We start from the raw sequence: 18,732 nt of genomic DNA on the forward strand, positions 1-18,732 counted from the left end.
CGTAGTAAGTACCAAAAGTAAGAGGGCTAATTGTGCGATATGTCCCATTTTATAATCATATATCTGTTCATCACAGCTGGTAAAAGTTGAGATACGCTTACTTACTTTATAAACTACACCTCGAAGGTAGTGGAGTATGTAGGCTATAAAGTAGCATACAATAAAAATACTAAAGTAAAGTGCTAAACACTAAAAGACTACAAAATAAATTAAACAAAAAGGTAACAAGCAAATAAAAAATGTTTGGTAAAAACATATAGCAACAAATTATGTAGCCTTCATATATCATGCAGCTAGTACAAATGTATGTGAGCTACAATAGCCACACTAACTTGTTAACCAGAGTGTATTACATACACATTACAAGTCCCTGTATCATGGGCCTGTTATGGTGACATTAGTGTTTTTTCATCAGGGATTAGGAGGAATTTATGTTGCTTAATTAATGTTCAGCATAGAGTGCTGTGAGTGAACATTGCCATTACCTCAACAGAAATACATTATTCATGTATAAGCAATTAAATACTCTCTCCTGTATCACCCTCTTGAAACTGTAGACTGATTTATTCAGAAAAGGAGAAGGAGGCATCTCTCAGGTTACTGTCACAGGGAGAAATCTTGATTGCAGGCTGCTGATTGACATGAGAGCTATATTAAAAACCCAAACAAATAAGCAGGCTAAAGCTGTGTTGTACAATGATCTATTAGAGAAGTCCCTGTTTGTGTGAACGTTTTTTTAATTAGTTTTAAGACCATTGTTGGGATTTTCGTCTGTCTGTAATATTCAGACCTTTTCTAAAACAGCAATCATCATTAACATGTTTTTCACAATTGATTCCCCTCAACAGAGCTCTGCTCTACTGAAGATAGGTGGTGCCGTTGTGCTATTTTGTAAAATCAATGTTCTACTGAAGAGAGCTCAACAAAAATAATAAACCAATAAAAGAAACACAACCAATGAAAAACAGCCATTTATTATTTCTTATCCAATGGGAAATGAATCAAATAAATCATTGCACTATTTCTTTAAACTCTGCCATTATTTAAAAAGGAACCCCATAAATAATAGGGATAAGCAAAACAAAGTACCTATTTTGTAGCCTTCACATGATGTGGCAATTTTTGGCTCAGGCAGAAAAGTGAGTGTATCAACACCAGGTGTAAAGCTTGTCCAAATGTAAAATACATCCTCGTTTTTCAGCAAATCATGATGTCCAATCAGATTGGCTTCTAATACAATGATTAAGCTCCTTTTTCAGTACCAAAGGCAATGTCAAGAGTGGTTTTCTTCAGTAGTATTTTCTTAGTGGGCAAAAATAGTCATTATTACATACATTCATATGGTTATTTTGAACGACTCATTTTGCGGGGATACAAACCTCCATGTGCCAGATCGGGTAAAATACTGTTGTGTAAAGTTGTGAATATTGGTCCATGAAGTACGCGGACCATTGAATTGCATAATCTGAAGGCAATACTTGTGAGCAGACAGAGAACTCCTCCATACAGTTAATCCTGATGCTGTCAAGAAACCAGTTTATGTTCAAACATTATAACACAATTCAAACTAAATGTTTTCGGAGGCTTGAGCTCGTGTTGGAAAAAAATGAATCACAGTCTGCAGTAGACACAATTCTCTTCAAACTATCATTTTGACACAAGAAATCAGGAATGGACAAATAAATCAGAGGAATAATATAAAACATGCCTTGCAGCAACCAGTTTGGCAAGAAAGCATTGTCATACAGTATCATAAAAACCTCACAGTGAAAAGTTACAGTATGCCCCTTCATAGATAAAGATCAGCATTCAGCTGTGTGTGCTCACACCCATACTTGCACACACACACCCATACATACATGACTCAAACACACTTATATAAAAATGTTTCAGAATCTCTCTTCAGTACCAGGATACTAAATGCAACGGTTCTTCCTTCATTTCATACTTTTTGGCTTGAACCAAAAATAAATTGCAGGGCGTGAGTAATCAATCGTACATTTCAGTGAACCACAAACAGCCTTGTGTCCAGACTGTGGCTAATCACAGGCTAGAAGAACAAATAAGGCCCTGATAAGAAACACAAGTCCAAGCCAAGGTTATTGTGAGCGTTTTTATCTGCGTATGTGTGCATGTGTGTGTTCTCCTTCATGAATAAGTACACAACAATAAAAGTGTTCGTCCCTATCAACGACAGTGACGTTACCGTGGCATTTGCTTTCAAAAGATGAATAAATTACTTCAGTTTACTTTTGAACAGAATCATTAGTGTGGGTTTCATATCAAACATTTGTTCTTTGGTCATGTTCATCCTTCATGTTCTCCTTGCATATATTCTTTTTAAGTAACATTTGTATATATATATATATTTATCTTCTTATTTGTACAAGGTCATCACAAAAATCCGTCCACACGAAAATAAATAATGACTCCAGATGAAATACTTGTACTATTGCTCATAAACACAAGCATAGCCACTTCCGTCCTAAGGCAACTGGGCTTTGTGATTTCTCGAGCAGCTTGGGAAAAATCCTTCAGTCATGAACAACGTCCTACATGTGTGCATCTTGACAACATACAGACAGGCCGACCGCACCTCTGTTGGCCGTCCTCCGTCCCCCGTCCTCCGTCCCCCGAGTGTTTCGCATCGCGCCTCGGTGCTCATGGCCGAGCTGACCACTCAGTCTCTCTGCAGTCTGTGTCCGTGCAGTGGGAGTCACGCTGCGGTCGGCTGGCCTGGTGTTAACTGCCCGGGGGACCGCTGGTGAGGAAGTAAGTGGTCATCTCCCCCTTCCCCTTCACCTTGACAACACCCCGACAGTCCAGCTTGTAACCGTTGTTGACCAGCACGTGGTATAAGTCCGTGGTCACCTAAGAGAGGACACGGACATTTGACACCCAGAACATGAGACACTCAACCCTTTCCAAGAGAAACACTGTCTGTCCCATTTTCACTTAAAATAATAACCCTTACGTGACTTAGATTATTGACTTCAATTCGATAATAACATTTTATTTTAAGAATCAATTAATCTTTGGGAAATAAATCATACAATAAATGCCGAATATTCACTCATTCCAACTTTTCAAAGTGAGAATTTTCTACGTTTCTCTATTTTATCATTTGAAACTGAATTTATTTGATTTGAAGATGTGTTGCTTCTCTGTGTCTAATAAATTAGATATTGGGGTTTTAGACAGTTGGTTGATTAAAACTATATTTTTATCTTTTTGTCTAAAACGTCATAGAATAGGTAATAAATAAACTGAACAAAACAGTTATCAACAGTTTAATTGATGATGGAAATAACCATTAGTGTGTCGAAGGGATTTGTATTTGCAGTAACACACACTGTTCAGCAGATGGCAGCATTGTTCTGACTGTAATCTTTGAACCAGACGATTTATGGATTTGATTTGGGGCCACAAGAATTTCACTAAAGCTCTTAGCTGAGCTGTTGTTTTTTACACATTTCAAAATGAGTGTTAACATCAACCACATAACCACGAATGAGTAGAAAACACAATTTCTGCTCAAGAACAGCATGTCCCGTGCTGACAGGGATTCTCGCTCAAAGGACACTTTGAACCAGAAGACTATGCACTGATTGAAACTGCACTGGCAGATTTTTTGTGTGACTTTGAAAAACCACAACTAATTATTTAACTGTACATTCCTTTGAGAGATCAACAATTCTCGGCTAGGGCAATGTTTGCAGTGTAATTTAAAAAAAATGTGGGTATAAAAAAACACAACTGATACACACTTTCATGTTGGATTGACTAATGGCATCAGCTTAGTGACTGATTTAATCAGTAACTGGCATTATATTCCACATTGGCTGATTCACTGAACAAAAACTTGGAAAATGCTTGTTGTGTTCATGCCAGTGGAAGGACAATCCACTTAACACTTTATTAGGATTGCCACTTTGTCACTTTTAGACGTTTTTTTGTGTGTGAACTGTATGTTGTGCTGTGTATGTAGGCCAATGGTAAAGACACTTTTTTATTTTATGCAGTGATCTGAATCTGAACGAAACAACACACGGTAGAATTGTGGGTCAGTACCTGGATGCAGTCTGGTACTCCTGTGCTGTCCATGCGGCTGGCCACATTGACTGTGTTCCCCCAGATATCATACTGGGGTTTCCTGGCTCCAATCACCCCCGCCACCACTGGCCCCATGTTCAACCCTGAGAACAAATCATCTGTCTGTGTTACATTACTACACCATATCCACTCAATTACAATGCTGTTTCTAAGGAAGTAGATAACAAAAGTTCTCATTTGACCGGGAGAAGGATTTGTTTTAAATGAAGGTTGAGGAGATCATGTTTCAGGCCCCAACTCTACCTTCCTGGCTTACCTATTTTCATCTGGAAGTTGTTGAAGGAGTGCTCGTTGATGTATTTCATTTGCTCCCTAAGCCTCATGGCGTAGTCGGCCAGAGCCAGGATGTGTGAGCGGCCCTCCCTGTCGTAGGTGGAGTCGTTGAGGCCAGAGGCTGCCATGTAGGTGGAACCGATGGTCTTGATTTTCTCCAGCTGACGGAACTTGTCCTCACTGATGATCTACAGACAAAGAGCACAAATAAGATATTATATACACATTATAAACACTAGGGTTGTATCCAAGGAAAACAGGGTTTCCAGGAGTACACACACAAACTCTTTACGAGAAATTCAACTGGAAAAACTACTTACGTCCTACACATAAACCAAATAGGCTGACACGTAAAGAATAAACGGATCAAAGATGAAATAATTAAATTCTTTATGTCCTCCCACATGGATAGAATAATAAATATCTTCCTTTTGGCCAAGCAATTGTTTTTCTAGCACTGATTATATTAGGCCTGCCTGGTTCTTTAAATGAGCAGGTTGATTTTTATTTAGCACATTAAGTGTGCCATGTAGGGTTCTGGTATTGTTCTTTCTTTAACAGACTGTATTGGCTTAGATGCGCAATCGCACAATGTTTAAAATGCTGAAGCAAAAATACAGAAACGTTTTGTACGTTTTAGGTTAACTTTGTTAGAGTATCTAACTTTACTTTGCTGTTTCAGAAGGCTTGCACGAGCAGACTTTGAGTGCTAACAGAATATGAAATCACCATCATCATAATAGCATGACTTTTAAAACGCCAAATTACTTACTATTGTTTGCTTATACAATGGAAAACTGCAGTTGTCAGCAGACAGATCACAAGCAATGAACTTGGCATTTCACATTTCCTGCAGCCAAAGTGAAGTTCAAGCTTCATGCAAATGTTGTCTTGTGTTCATTCAAATGTTGATAAACATAAATGGCTTTCTTTGTTGTATTTTGTTTTATTAAAATATGACTTTTGACTGCAAGACAAACACAATTTAATTTGCATTCATCTCTTATATTTCGTTCCCATCTCACCTCATCAAAATCGGCGATGATCTCGTTGAGCAGCCTGAGACACTCCACTCCCTCGTTGTTAGCCTCCAGCTCCACGTAAAACTCAGAAAAGTTGCTGATGGAGGCAAACATGACAGCGACGCACTCACATGACTGGTAGTACAACTCGTCATTCCTACGCTCCCGTGCAAGAAAGTGGGCAGCTACGTCTTTGGGCAGGATGTTGTGCAGCAGGCGCCGGTTGTACGCCTGCAGCTCCTCCATCTCCTCCTTCTCTTCGGTTGCCTGAGGAAGGACGGGGACAAATGTAGGTACTCAGTCTCGATGTCATGCAAATGGTTTCTTGACGTTTTCACAGGTGTTGCTATAGGCCTTTTTCATGGAAGATATTTTGACATGTCACTGATCAAAATGTGTTGTGAGAAAAGCCTTTGAGTGAGTGTGGATAATATTAGCATCATTTCTGTTCTGCACGTGAATCTGTTTACCTGCAGCTTCCAGAGGAAGTCAAGGCGTGCAGTGGACTCCACCTGCTGGCCGTGCAGGTAAAGAGCCAGAACAAACACCGTCAGGATTACAGGGGTCATGACCTTTAAGGATACCTTGGACACGCTCTCCAGGCTGCGGAGGAAAAGGGAAAATTGAATAATGAGTATCTTGCAAGGAGTTAAATGTAGGAAACCTCACAGACACTAAATGGTACATTAGTGAAAGCCACTCACCACTGTTCTGCAGTTTCATTGAAACCAGGCCTACAAAAAGATAAGAGAAAGGCATGACTACAGAGCAGATAAATCACTGAAATTACGCAGTAGAAAACAAGATAATACAACTTACTGTTGTAAGGAATCATTAACAGGTGATAGGTGCCTGAGGAAAAAGATGAGAGCATAATGAGAAAATAGAAATAGAGCCCATCCGGTCCATGAGGAAGTAGGTCTTCTACTATCTAAAACTTAATAGGCCATGTCCATGACCTAAACCACAGTATTGAGCCAAATAGCTTAATTTTAGGTAGTACTGTGTGTGTGTGTGTGTGTGTGTGTGTGTGTGGTGTGTGTGTGTGTGTGTGTGTGTGTGTGTGTGTGTGTGTGTGTGTGTGTGTGTGTGTGTATGTGTGTGTGTGTGTGTGTGTGTGTGTGTGTGTTCATGCATGGGACTCACAGGGTGCTGGCGAGGACCAGCAGGTCTGCGTTGTCGAACAGGGCCACCTGAGGCCACTCCACCAGCAGGAGGAAGGTGAGCTGGATGAGCAGCATCAGAGCCAGCTTCCCTGTGCTGCTGATGTGGAGGAACACGGAGCAGGCCAGCAGGGTCAGCAGAACACTGTAGCTGAAATACTGCAGCGAGGGAAGAGGAGGACGAGGAAGGTTAGGAGTATTCAAATGTGCACTTAGGACAAACGCACACGTGGACAATATGGACACATGCTGAAATGTTCTGGGACTGACCTCAGGGAAATGGCAGGGCATGGCCTGGCTGGAACACAGAGTCAGGCCGTCCTCTGCGGTCTTGGTGAGGTTGTGCAGAAGGCAGAGACTCACATTAGATATGTTCAGCTCCACGGCCACACAGTCCTTCAGGCTCTCTCTGCTGCAGGTGAACTGACGGGGGAGAACAACACAGTCATTTAACTGTTTTAATAAATGAAACAGCAAGAGACACACACACACATGTAAAGTTAAAACATAGAAAGCCACAACTATTAAACATCTCAATACTTGATTTTGTCCCCATTAAATGACAGTTTAATGCACTGAAGTAATATACATTTTTAACAGTTTTAACACACATCTGAAAATTCTTTATTTGCACGTAACATAAACCTTTTTTGATGATCACCTGTTTATTGGTTATTTTAAAAAATAGACAGTGGAAATGTACTGAGTGGGGCATTTCACATTTGAACAATTGTGCTATGGTGAATGAATTACCAAAATAATTCAAATATTGGCAATGCATTTCTATCAAGAGCCCTTGGGCCTATCAGTCAGTAAACACTGTAATCAGGGGTCTAATCCTAAAATGTTAATAAAATAAAAATATTGAGTTTTATTTGAAAATAATTTCTGCACCATTCTGTAGGTACTCAAATAGCATTATTTTATAAATTATGAATGAATCAAAATACAATTATTGTCAAATAAATAGAGAACAATTATGAATGCTCATCCATGTAAAGATAAAGCAGCTGCTCTAGCAGTACTCAGATGTTTTACTAAAGTAAGGAAAACATAGGTAAAGTATAAGAACCGCAAAATGAGTACTTGGGTAGAAATACTTTTTCACTTTCCACTACTGGCAGTTAAGAAAGAAAGCTTCTGATTAGGGCTTCTTGAAGTCTAACTTGGCTAGCTTGTGACACAGAGCAGCCAATCAGAGGCTGAAACAACTCTGCAGGCAGCCAATCATAAGAGTGGAGCAGAAGGGAAGATTGCAGAGCCACAATCAGACATATTATCTCTCCTTTACAATGCAAAGCAGGTAAAGTACATACAGTATTTATTCTCTGCTGAACTGTTCTGTGGATTACTTTGTACCTTTGATGTTGATGATGCATGAGGTTTCAGTGTTGATAAAACAATGTAATCTTTACATGACTTTAAACGCGTTTCTTGGCCATGGCATTTGTGATTCAAGATATGAAAGTTTTGTTTTAGTATACTCACGCACAAATGCAATCCTAGTGTGATAAACATGAAAAGTTGATGGTTACAAATTGTTTCAGATCTGTCACCCAATCTGTCACAGTGACAAATTATGATTAATCACAGCTTTAGGCAAACGTTTAAAAAAATACCAGACCAGTGCAAGATTTTCTGTAAACTTCTTTCAAAATCTAACCATCAACATCTGAATCAAGTTTATTGCCACGTACGTTTAAACATAAGGAATTTGATTTGGTATCTGGTGGTGCGAACATAAACAATCTAAATGCAATAGTAGGTCAAATAATAAACAATTTAGCATTAAAAAAAGTATAATAAAGACAAGAATTTACACAAAACATCTGAGATGTAGTGATTCATGGAAGGAAAGACAAATGCATCTGAGGCAGATATGTCATTCCATTCTCTATAGTCCATGTAGGGGTCGACTGGAAACAAACAATCACAGCTGTTACAAGTCACAAAATGAAGAGCTGTAGTCCGTACCATGTTAGCAAAGGAGGAAATGAAGAGGAGGAGGATGGTGAAGACGCCCACCAGAGTGCTGTTTGCACGAGACTGGACTATTTTCTTGGTCACAGTCTGCAAGGCAGCTGGGAAGAGCTTGAATACATACAGCAAGGACAAGATCAGATAAGAGAGAGTTAATAACATTAGTGATGCTGGCTGAAGACATATGACAATGACTCTTATCTGAAGATATATCTGCAAGAGCAATCATGTGAGTGGAGAGGACATTTGTTTCTCACTTTGATGCAGGAGTAGATGGCACAGATGAAGAGGATGTTGGCGAGGATGATGAAGATGCTGATGTAAAGACCGAGCATAAGTGTTGTGCTGCGGAAGAGGAGAAAACAGGCTCATTAGGATGTACTGTATAACTCTCATTCAATCCTCATAAACTAATCATGAGCACATTTCCTGCTCACAGAATAACTTGGGAAACTGGGAAAGGCAACTTCTTGGAGAGGGCTACTTACTTTGGGAAAACGATGATCTGAATGCAACAGATGCAACAGAAAACGAGGAGTGTGCAGGCCACATAGCCCCCGAACCGATCATCTACCTTTTTGGAGTACTGGAAATGAAAAATCAATCAGGAAAGTTTCCTTGTAGCTCAATTCAAGAGAACGATGTGTGCTTGTTTGATTAGATATTATGGTGAATTTCAACTCCAATCAAATACTGACCTTTTTCTCAAGGTTGATGTCCGTAAAGGTGAGTAGGAACTTCTTGACGTGGTCCTTCCTCAGCTGGTCGATGCTGCGCGCGTCGATGGCTCGTCCAAGAAACTCATCCACCTCATCCTCGGGGTTCAGAGCCTCCTGAGCACAGCGGCTATGAGGCAGATGGAACAATAGGTCACTGTGTGTTTGTAACTGTGTGTGAGTGTGTGTGTGTGTGTGTGAGGGAATTGGCCTATGCTGTGACAGGCAGGATGACTCAGAGCTAATATGGTTTTAGCGCCGGGTTGAATCTGACTGTATAAAACCAACAGTGGGCTCTAAAGCAAGACCACTACAGTGACAATCTGCCAGTCAAGCGCTAAAACGAAAGCCACGCTAATAACAAAAACTAAAATACTCACTTGTCTTTGCTTGATGCTTCATCAATGCCCTGAGAGAAACAAAAACAGAGGGTGAGAATAAGGACAAAAATGCAGAGAAAGTGCACAAAAGTGAAAGGAGGGCTTATTGTGTAGCTACAGTAAAAGGGAAAAATATACAAAGACTCAGACATCTGCACAGCTAATCCCCGAGAGCCAGACTGATGTTTTAATTAATGCTCGGAGGTTTCAAATTACACCCTCTTTGCCCCTGGGGCTCAAACCCTCTGAGATGAAGAGGACAAAATGAGAAGGAGAAGGGGGGAAATTTAGGAAAGACAAGGAAATGAGACTCGTAGCATTAAGAGAAGGAGGAAATGAGAGAGTGAGAGAGAGTAATATCTGCAGCTGCGTCCACATCGGATGAGCTTCAGTAGTGAATGTTGCACTGGAAACCCCTGGGAGACCTGTTGGTACTCTGTTTGTTTGACGGGAACAGATCAATATTTCTCTTCACCCTCTTATTGTCTCCTTAAGGCTTTACCTTACATACAGTTCAGTACACATGTTTTACTTTCAAGCATTTCAATTCAGAACAAGTGTACATACTGTTAGCATTATGAGGCTGCATTTAGGAACAGTTACTCATGATAATAGTGCTAACACGCTTATGGTTCAATTGTATACTTTTAACAATCTTTGGCATCTTGGTTAGCATGATTACATTGACTAATTGCCGTAAAATAAACAGGATATATTATTGTGGGCGTTATTGAGAAATGAAATACAAAGTTTAAAATTATAGGAGGGTTGTTTAACTTGTTGTCACCTGCAAGCAATACTGCAAAAATAGTTTAGTTACATTAGCACTAATCACAAAGTGCAGCTGAGTCTGAATGCCATTATTTTTAATATTTAGTGTAAATCAAACTTAACATTTTCCCTAAAGATGGTGCTTAGGAAAACCCTATGGGATAATTTAAGCTATGACAGTTCATCCTGTGGGGGGCATAAATGTCTTTAACAATTTTTAGACAGCCACAGCAATCCCTAGAGCCAAGCAGGACGGAAATTCTAGTTTCAGAGATACTATGAGGACAAAGGAAGTTAGGCCTCTTTCCCTTGAAAGATATATAATAGAAAAATCTAATAAAACTACTACTTCTACGAGTACATCATTATTCTAGATTGGATTTCAGAGAGTGGAGAGGACGAAACAATAGATCTGTTACAGACAAGAAGAAATGGGGCCATGTGCTCCGCTAAGTGCTCCCTGCGTGTGTCTCTCTCACCATCTGCCTGAAGACTTTGGACTCCTTAGTTCTGGAGAAGGATCTGTCAGGCACCCAGCGTGGCATCAGTCCGTCGACAGAATTTGCACGTGCTCGCTGCATCTTGGCCATCAGGGCTTTCTCCTCTTTCTGAAAGTGAAGAAACCCCCTTCAGAGTTAATGCTCTGACGAACAAGGTCTTCTATGCCAGGTGACAAGCCATTATATTGTCTGTGTGAAATATGGCACTAGTGTGAAGTTCTGAGGAGGTCAAGCAGGTAATCAAGGACGTGTGTGTGTGTGTGTGTGTGTGTGTGTGTGTGTGTGTGTGTGTGTGTGTGTGTGTGTGTGTGTGTGTGTGTGTGTGTGTGTGTGTGTGTGTGTGTGTGTGTGTGTGTGTGTGTGTGTGTGTGTGTGTGTGTGTGTGTGTGTGTGTGTGTGTGTGTGTGTGTGTGTGTGTGTGTGTGTGTGTGTGTGTGTGTGTGTGTGAGACTGTGAACTCACCCTCTTCTGGCTGCAGCCCAGCACCAAGAAGGTTTCAATATTGTTGTCCTTCACATAAGCATTCCTCTCTCCTCCAAACCCAGGCTCCACCTCGTAGTCCTCGGTCAGATACTGTAGTGTGGCTTTGGTGATGTGGATACGCCTACACACAAACAAACAGTGTGTAAGAAACAAAACAAGCTATGGGAGAACACATTGGTAGATTAGGAGGGGCTTACCCAGCTTTCCCTCCGGCCTCCATTTGGTTGGCGAGCGTGACGTCGTTGGACCAGACGTCAAACTGCCACTTGCGCAGGCCGAGCACCCCACAGTGCACGCGCCCGCTGTGGATGCCCACCCGCATGTTCACATTAACGCCCGTCACCTCTCTCACCAGCCTGTAGACACACATACACACACACATTGTAAAAAAAACTAGTGTCACCCTCAGGTTCACAGCTTCTCTTCTGTACCCTGTGTTCCATAAATAAAGCAAGAAACTGTAAGGGTGTTTGTTGTTGTTTTCAGTGTGTTGATCTTTGTGTGCATTAGTGTGTGTTTGACTCACGAGATGGCCTCAATCATGTCTACTCCCATCTCGACACAGCAGTGGGCGTGGTCAGCCCGGGGCTCAGGCAGCCCGGACACACAGTAGTAACAGTCGCCTAAGATTTTAATACGCAGGCAGTGGTTCTCCTGTACAGCAACACACAAACACACACATACAATAAAAAGCCTTGCATTACAGCCAATTCACAGCATGCTCATGCCAAATAAATAACTTTTTATGCATAATTGAGATGACTCATCAGCTTGAACATTGTGTAATTGATGTTTTACACAATGCCTAAGTAACTCCCCCTTTTGAACAAGTACATCATGGTGCCTTTGCCATACTTATGGTTACATAAGCAACAGTAGCTCAAAGTTCTGCTGTGAAAATGGCAGCGGCAGGTTCTCGCTCATTGCTCACCGACGCCAGCTTGTCGAAGCGGGCGAACAGCTCGTTCAGCGTCATGACCAGCTCCTGCGCCGTGCACTGGGACGCCAGGCTGGTGAAGCCCTCGATGTCTGCGAACAGTATGCTGCAGGAGAGGAGATGGAGGAAGGAAGTGTGGGAGAGGGATATCCAAACAGAGAGGAAAAGAAAGACAAATGAGACAGGGAATGAGATCAATCAATAAAGTACAGAGTTAGTTAGCATGGTTTAGCGCCTCTCTGCTCACTGTCCAGCTGCCATGTGTGCAGGGGAGGGAGAGAGGCAGACATTTGTTCAGCTCTGGCTCTCATCATTCTAGGCCAATGTAGGTCACCTCCTCCTCCCCCTGTCTGCATGCCTTTCATTGCTAACTTTTGATAGCAATGAAAGGCCAGGATAAATGACACCGCATACATTAAGAGTTCCAGTTGAAGGCGACAGATGGCGCTGTTGGTCCTGTGAGGTCATCCACTCGGGGAGAAGTGGCCCTTAATTACAGCCACCAGACCCCATCTGCGACTCCCACCCTGACCAAGGCTGAGAGCCATGATGCAATGTATTATCTTTAAAAGGGTTCTCACACATAAATCTGCACACAAACATATTTTCATGTTCTCGTGTTATCTAGTATGCAGTGGATGTTGCTTTTGGCAAGCAGTTTTGTTTTATTCATCCAAGTTATCGTTTCCGCTGTTACTGTTACAGCTTTCACCGGAACTACATTTTACTGTAGGAATAGCGCCAAATAAAATGAATTGCCAGTTCTGTGGATTTTACTGACCAGAAAATTGTTTTTGGAGAAAGATGGAGATTTTGTATGGATTTTTCATATGACTTTAAGTGAGCAGAAAAAGTAAATCAATTCACCCCTATTGTGCCGGTTGACAAAAAAGAAAGGGAATACAAAAACAAAACTTCCTATATTGCCAGACATAAGTTGTTAAAGTGTAAAAGTCTTCATTTTGTAATTCCAATTAACAGATCTTGTAAGGGCCAAAGTAAATTACAGGTAAAGTAACATCCATATTAAACAGGTCTAACTTATAGATAATATATAGATAAGAATTTGGAGCATATAAGGACTGACAACATTAAATATATACCAAAAAAAAGGCATCATTTTGGGACAAAAGACAGCAGGATTTAGACTTGAATAACGGATTGTTCCTGAAAGTGTACACCTTAGTAGAGCAGCATCAGCAGCGCAACAGATTATTTCACTAAGTACATCACCTGCACCTATTTGGGTCACCTCTAACAGAGGATTGCTGCTGCAACCTCGTTTCACTGTCCTCCATCACCATCCCTACAACATCCTGAAGAGCACCGGCTGGGCTAATGGATGGAGAGTTTCAATCAGCTGTTTAGCACTGAGAGATTCTCACTCGGGAGGCTGAAGCCCAGTGGAGAGGGCTGAGACACGGGCAGCCAACTTCAAGTCTGCCTCCTATCATTTGCTACAGAAAGCACAGCAGTGCACCTAAGTCAATATCTTTACTGCAGCCGGTGCTGTCAGTGTCAATAAACAACAACATGCATAATACATGCTGTCAGGGAAATAGCTGTTGGAGTGACTCTGTAACTGACACATCAGTCAGCGGAGTGAGGTCAGAGCCACTGGTGCTAGCAAAGCTCACCGACATGTTTCTGAGTGTGTGTTACAGTGGTGGTGAAGCATGTATGTGAATCTGTTTGTGTTTACCTGACATTGTCGTGTTTTTGGATGTAGATCTTGTGGAACATCATATCTTCCTTCTTGGCATTGATATCAGCCTTCATCTCCATGGCAACGTGCCTTGGCAGCACAGACAGCAGTAGGCGCTCCTGATAGAGAGGGAGAGAGAGAGAAATTAAAGAAGAAAAAAACAGAGCCCATTAATTTTCATCAGTTTCTACTGTTAAGAATGCTCAATGAGTCACCCTGCCTCGTTGGCAGCTGCGTGGGTACGTGTTAGTCAAATAGCGAGGAGTAGAGATACGTGTTATACTTTAGAGCATATTGTTGACCTCAAAAATTTAGACAAAAAAAATTTGACTGGAAAATGGAGACACCCATTTGTTGCTCTTTTGCATTTGTGTATGTGTTAAGTTTTTGTACAGGATGCGCACAAGACAGCCTCCCTCACTTATTTGCTTGAACGTGTGTGTGTGTGTGTGTGTGTGTGTGTGTGTGTGTGTGTGTGTGTGTGTGTGTGTGTGTGTGTGTGTGTGTGTGTACCTGCTGCTGGTTTTCCCTCTGCAGGTGCAGTCTGGCCTGGATATATCCTCTCGTCTCCTGGAAGGCTTGTCTCTGGGAGACCTCAGCAGGGTAGTGCGTACAGATCCCGATCATGTTGGTGCACAGGAAGATCAGCACATTAGCACTGATCTGAAAAACACACAAACATGACAGAGAGAGATTGAAATGCATGCACATGTCATATCACAGGAATACAGTGAACTCCGCCCGACCTGGGTGAGGTCAATGAACGAAATTGATAACACTCTCTGTCATAGGATTTACTGCAAGGAGAATGAATTCCTCAAACGTCTGAGGGGCCATTAGATGTGATTTGGTTAGAGACGATAAGCGTGGCCTCGTGGTTACTCTGCAAGACGACATTTTCCTCACGTCGCACTCGAAACAGCAGATTGGAAGCCCAGAGGGGTCTGTGATGCAGACCGGGGAGACGTGACAAGTGTCAATCCAGTTGTTTTGTTACTTATGCTTCTTCTTGAGCTTAAAGTTAATCTTATCTTTATATTGAGTTTATGGAATCCATTCAAAATTGAAAAAAATGGCAGATTAATTAATTATGTAATACAAAAATATTTCTTCTTGGCGCTAAAACAGATATGATCGTGCTAAACAGCTTCTTATTGTTTAAATCTAGCAATTTAAAGTAGCATAAAGCAGAGCTACATTTTATGAATGTTGAATTTTAGATGGAGAGAATCAGAAGCAGCCACTAATGTAACTTTGTTGTGTGTACCTAGTGCAGTGAGGTATGTCGGTTGAACAATGAGGCGCAAAGAATGCAGAGAAACAAACTTCAGAACGACATTATCTGTGGCTTGAGCAAATGAAGTCAAGATACAGTGTACAGTTAGCTTTGCAGGGTCATCGTCCTTAAAAACGTTCCTCTGCGCTGCTGCAGCCACTTTCTGTTCGTCCCTGTGTGTTTTTGATGCGTGTGCCGAGTCTGTTAAAGTCTGTTAGTGATTTCTCTTCTCAATAGTCCAAACCGAACATCAGAAACGCAGCCTTGAGCTCTGGACTTCCCCTCTGAAACACACAGGCATGTGCGCACACTCACAATCAGACTCACATACACACACACTCACAAACACACACACAGACACACACACACACACACACGTCCTCACCATGTTCACAAACACACTCCAGCCTGGGAAAGTCACTTGACCCATGACCAGAGCACAGAGTGCTTCCTCTGAAGATGATATCATCAATAATGAGAAAAAGACATGCAGGCCCAGCACGCACATAAAGGCTGAATTTAAATCAAGTTGTTGTAACAACATTATGACAAATATCATCACCAGTACCAGCACATCTGAGCCCCGGCTGGTATGTTGCCAAACCAGTGTGTGTTTGTGTGCGTGTTTGTAAGTTGTGTTCATGAGAAAGACGCCTGAAGAGAGATGGAGAACAGCAGATAGAGGATGATTATCAGTATACATGCATACACAGCATATTTTCATGAACGGCTCTTAAAAGGGAGTATAAAAGAACTAGCTTAGCATCCACACATTGATTAAAATGAAAGTAGACTCAAACAAACTTGTTGAGTGCTATCAGGCCCTGTGTAGTGGCTGAGTTGAAGTTTACTCTGTAAACACAATAACTCACCCCTTGTTGTCACAACAAGGCAAAGACAATCTAACAACGTGTGCTTGCAATACAACACCATTACCACAGGACAGAGGCAGGCAAATTCCACTGTTTATTTGAAGAGAGTCGTTGGTAGCTCCTATTCGGAAAACAAATGGCCAAACTACATTAGAAACACACCAGTAAGCGAAAAAAACACAGACTATGCTAGCAGGTGCAGAAGCAAACATGCTTTGATGTATTGGGTAACTACCAAACCCTGATGGACCTGAAGCAGGCAGAGAGCAACAACATTAGTCAAGAACTAACAACAGAACATCCGAAATGTATCCTCATTTCTTATTTCTGAGAGGTACGAAGGCATCTAGGTGCCTTCAAACAGGTTTTGGGAAAAGAACAAGAAGCACTCTTTCCTGAACTCCTTGATGCAGGATGACAGAGAATGGTTGATGCCGGCTGTCAGTTAACCTTTTAAAGATTTATATCTGTCGAGGGGTGTGAGACACCTCATCATTTGGCTATTGGAGATCAGGTGTAAGGACCTATACAGCAGGCTGCACTCTTGTTCTTGACATGACTGGGTGAGCAAATGTTCATCAAGTGCAACATTGAATTTGTGCCGCACTGTAGCTCAATTAGCTATTATCCTGTTGTGTTCAGAAATCATTGAGAGACCAGGGCATCCTGATAAGCCCTGCATTTACATTTTTTAGACCACCAATGGAGACCTGACACGCTAGTCTTGAAGGTCCATGATATAACTTGACCATATGAATCCCAAACAGATGGCTCTGAACAAAGTGAACCATATACTGTAACTTTACTGAGACACAGTAGTAGAACCTGTAGTTCCCAGGACATTGCTTCTCAGAAACACACTCATCTTTATTCAGCCAGTTCCGCTTTCTTTGTGAGAGCGCTCACATTTCAATCAAGGTCAAGACATTCTGATCAAATTGTTTGGATATTTTGTCAACAAACATGTAGTTGGTCTGAAAGAAGCCTAATTGGATCCCACATGCAGGATTTATGTTTTCGTTGCACAGGAAGAAGCACAGTATTGCTGGAATTCACATTTATTCAGAAATGCAAAGCCAAGCAGGAGCAGCATCTTAAGTATTGAAACCTCCTAAAAGCCAAAGAATATTAGCAAGTTCTGTGCGTTCAGGACAAGCAGTATTAGAGCTGATCAACAATTGACAGACTACATCTTGAATGATAGCTCAATATGACAGCCTGGTAGTTCTGAATAGGTGAAACTTCAGTGTGGGGATTGTGTTAATGCCAAGTTTTGCTTAGTCACCACACGGTCTGGAGATTAGAGGCAGAAACATTCACAGAGGCTTTTGAATAATTCTTGTGTGTGTTGGCTATATGCAAGTGTGTGTCAGTCGGTGTGTGTGTCTCCTTTTAGACTGGCAGCTCTTTGATCCTGAAGCTTGTTGTGTCTCTTGCTGCACTTATTTCACCCAAGTCTGCAAATCCAGCACCGACCCACGGCCGCTCTGACACTTCCCTCTGCTAACAGTAATGTGAGGAGAGCAGAGGAAGCTTCTCTTCATTAGCACAAGCCCACTCTCTTTCTAACCACTAAGCTGGACTTTGAGTATCTTCCACGGATGTCTCCTGAACATTGTTCCTACAAACTTCTGGCTGGTTTAAGACGGGCCTTGCTCGACATTTACTTAAGCAGGACCCTCTTGGCGGTGAAGTTAAAAGAAGTCCAAACATTGGCTTATAAGGCGCGGCTCCCGGCAAGGTGCTTTATAAAGTAAGGCAGGCGGATAATACGTTAAAGAACAAATGATAGAAGGGGATGGAAAAGATTTTGGCTTGGCAAACACACAGCAAATCCATTCTGTCTTTATTAATATCCCACTGGACACTTCCCTCACGCACAGGCACGTTGGAATGTACATGTGCACAAATGAGCTTTTCACACCAAGGCCCATTCAGTAAGTATTTATGTTAGTCTAAAGAAACTTTAGCAAAGGCAACTGTAGCAGCCTTTTCTGTATGCACAGCTAAGGTGGTCACATGTTGATCAATTTGTAACTTATATAAAGTCCTATGACAGTAAGAAGAGGTAAGCGTATGACAGTGTCAGTTAATAAATAAATGCAATTTCCATGTGATCCATTTTTTGATTCATCCTGGAGTATTTAAAAGTCTGTGAGATATCCCATCAACTCTGAGCTCCACTGAAGCCAAGGTCCAAACTTTAAAAGGCCAAAGTGCTACATCCTATAAGTCGACACACTGGCTCTGGGGACCCTGACTGCTGTTGACATGGGGGCTTCTCTCCAGCACATGACCTTTGATAGGCATCTGGAGCTTTTACAATGCCTTACAGAGATAAAAGTCAAAGCCCAGTCACATAGTGCTCTTCATAGCCTGAAAAGATAACATTTGGTACCAGAGAGGTATAAATAGACAACACTTTGAGACTGTGTTGCATTAGTCCGGATTTAATCAGGGGTTACTATGATGTGTAACTAATGACATAGGAAAGAAGTCATTCCTTATAAAGTGAAATGTTGCAGATGGGTGGGGGTGTCT

General features: G+C 41.6%; 1 protein-coding gene across 1 annotated transcript in view; it reads right to left on the bottom strand.

The window, feature by feature from the left end:
• Positions 1 to 954: 954 nt before the first annotated feature.
• LOC117494413 (adenylate cyclase type 6-like) overlaps positions 955 to 18,732 on the bottom strand; it is a 35,144-nt gene continuing 17,366 nt past the window's right edge. Inside the window, exons 4-24 of the mRNA XM_034145323.1 lie at positions 14,557 to 14,706; positions 14,041 to 14,162; positions 12,333 to 12,444; positions 11,928 to 12,055; positions 11,599 to 11,757; positions 11,381 to 11,522; positions 10,898 to 11,026; positions 9,648 to 9,676; positions 9,250 to 9,397; positions 9,040 to 9,137; positions 8,809 to 8,896; positions 8,546 to 8,662; positions 6,842 to 6,994; positions 6,555 to 6,730; positions 6,228 to 6,260; positions 6,113 to 6,142; positions 5,879 to 6,011; positions 5,412 to 5,675; positions 4,370 to 4,574; positions 4,072 to 4,196; positions 955 to 2,871 (exon numbers count right to left, since the gene is read on the bottom strand). Of these exons, the coding sequence (XP_034001214.1) occupies positions 2,743 to 2,871; positions 4,072 to 4,196; positions 4,370 to 4,574; positions 5,412 to 5,675; positions 5,879 to 6,011; positions 6,113 to 6,142; positions 6,228 to 6,260; positions 6,555 to 6,730; positions 6,842 to 6,994; positions 8,546 to 8,662; positions 8,809 to 8,896; positions 9,040 to 9,137; positions 9,250 to 9,397; positions 9,648 to 9,676; positions 10,898 to 11,026; positions 11,381 to 11,522; positions 11,599 to 11,757; positions 11,928 to 12,055; positions 12,333 to 12,444; positions 14,041 to 14,162; positions 14,557 to 14,706 (2,670 nt within the window). The 3' untranslated portion in view covers positions 955 to 2,742. The remainder of the gene's footprint in view (positions 2,872 to 4,071; positions 4,197 to 4,369; positions 4,575 to 5,411; positions 5,676 to 5,878; positions 6,012 to 6,112; positions 6,143 to 6,227; positions 6,261 to 6,554; positions 6,731 to 6,841; positions 6,995 to 8,545; positions 8,663 to 8,808; positions 8,897 to 9,039; positions 9,138 to 9,249; positions 9,398 to 9,647; positions 9,677 to 10,897; positions 11,027 to 11,380; positions 11,523 to 11,598; positions 11,758 to 11,927; positions 12,056 to 12,332; positions 12,445 to 14,040; positions 14,163 to 14,556; positions 14,707 to 18,732) is intronic.

This window comes from Trematomus bernacchii, unplaced genomic scaffold (genome assembly GCF_902827165.1).
Source record: "Trematomus bernacchii unplaced genomic scaffold, fTreBer1.1, whole genome shotgun sequence".
Classification (NCBI taxonomy): domain Eukaryota; kingdom Metazoa; phylum Chordata; class Actinopteri; order Perciformes; family Nototheniidae; genus Trematomus; species Trematomus bernacchii.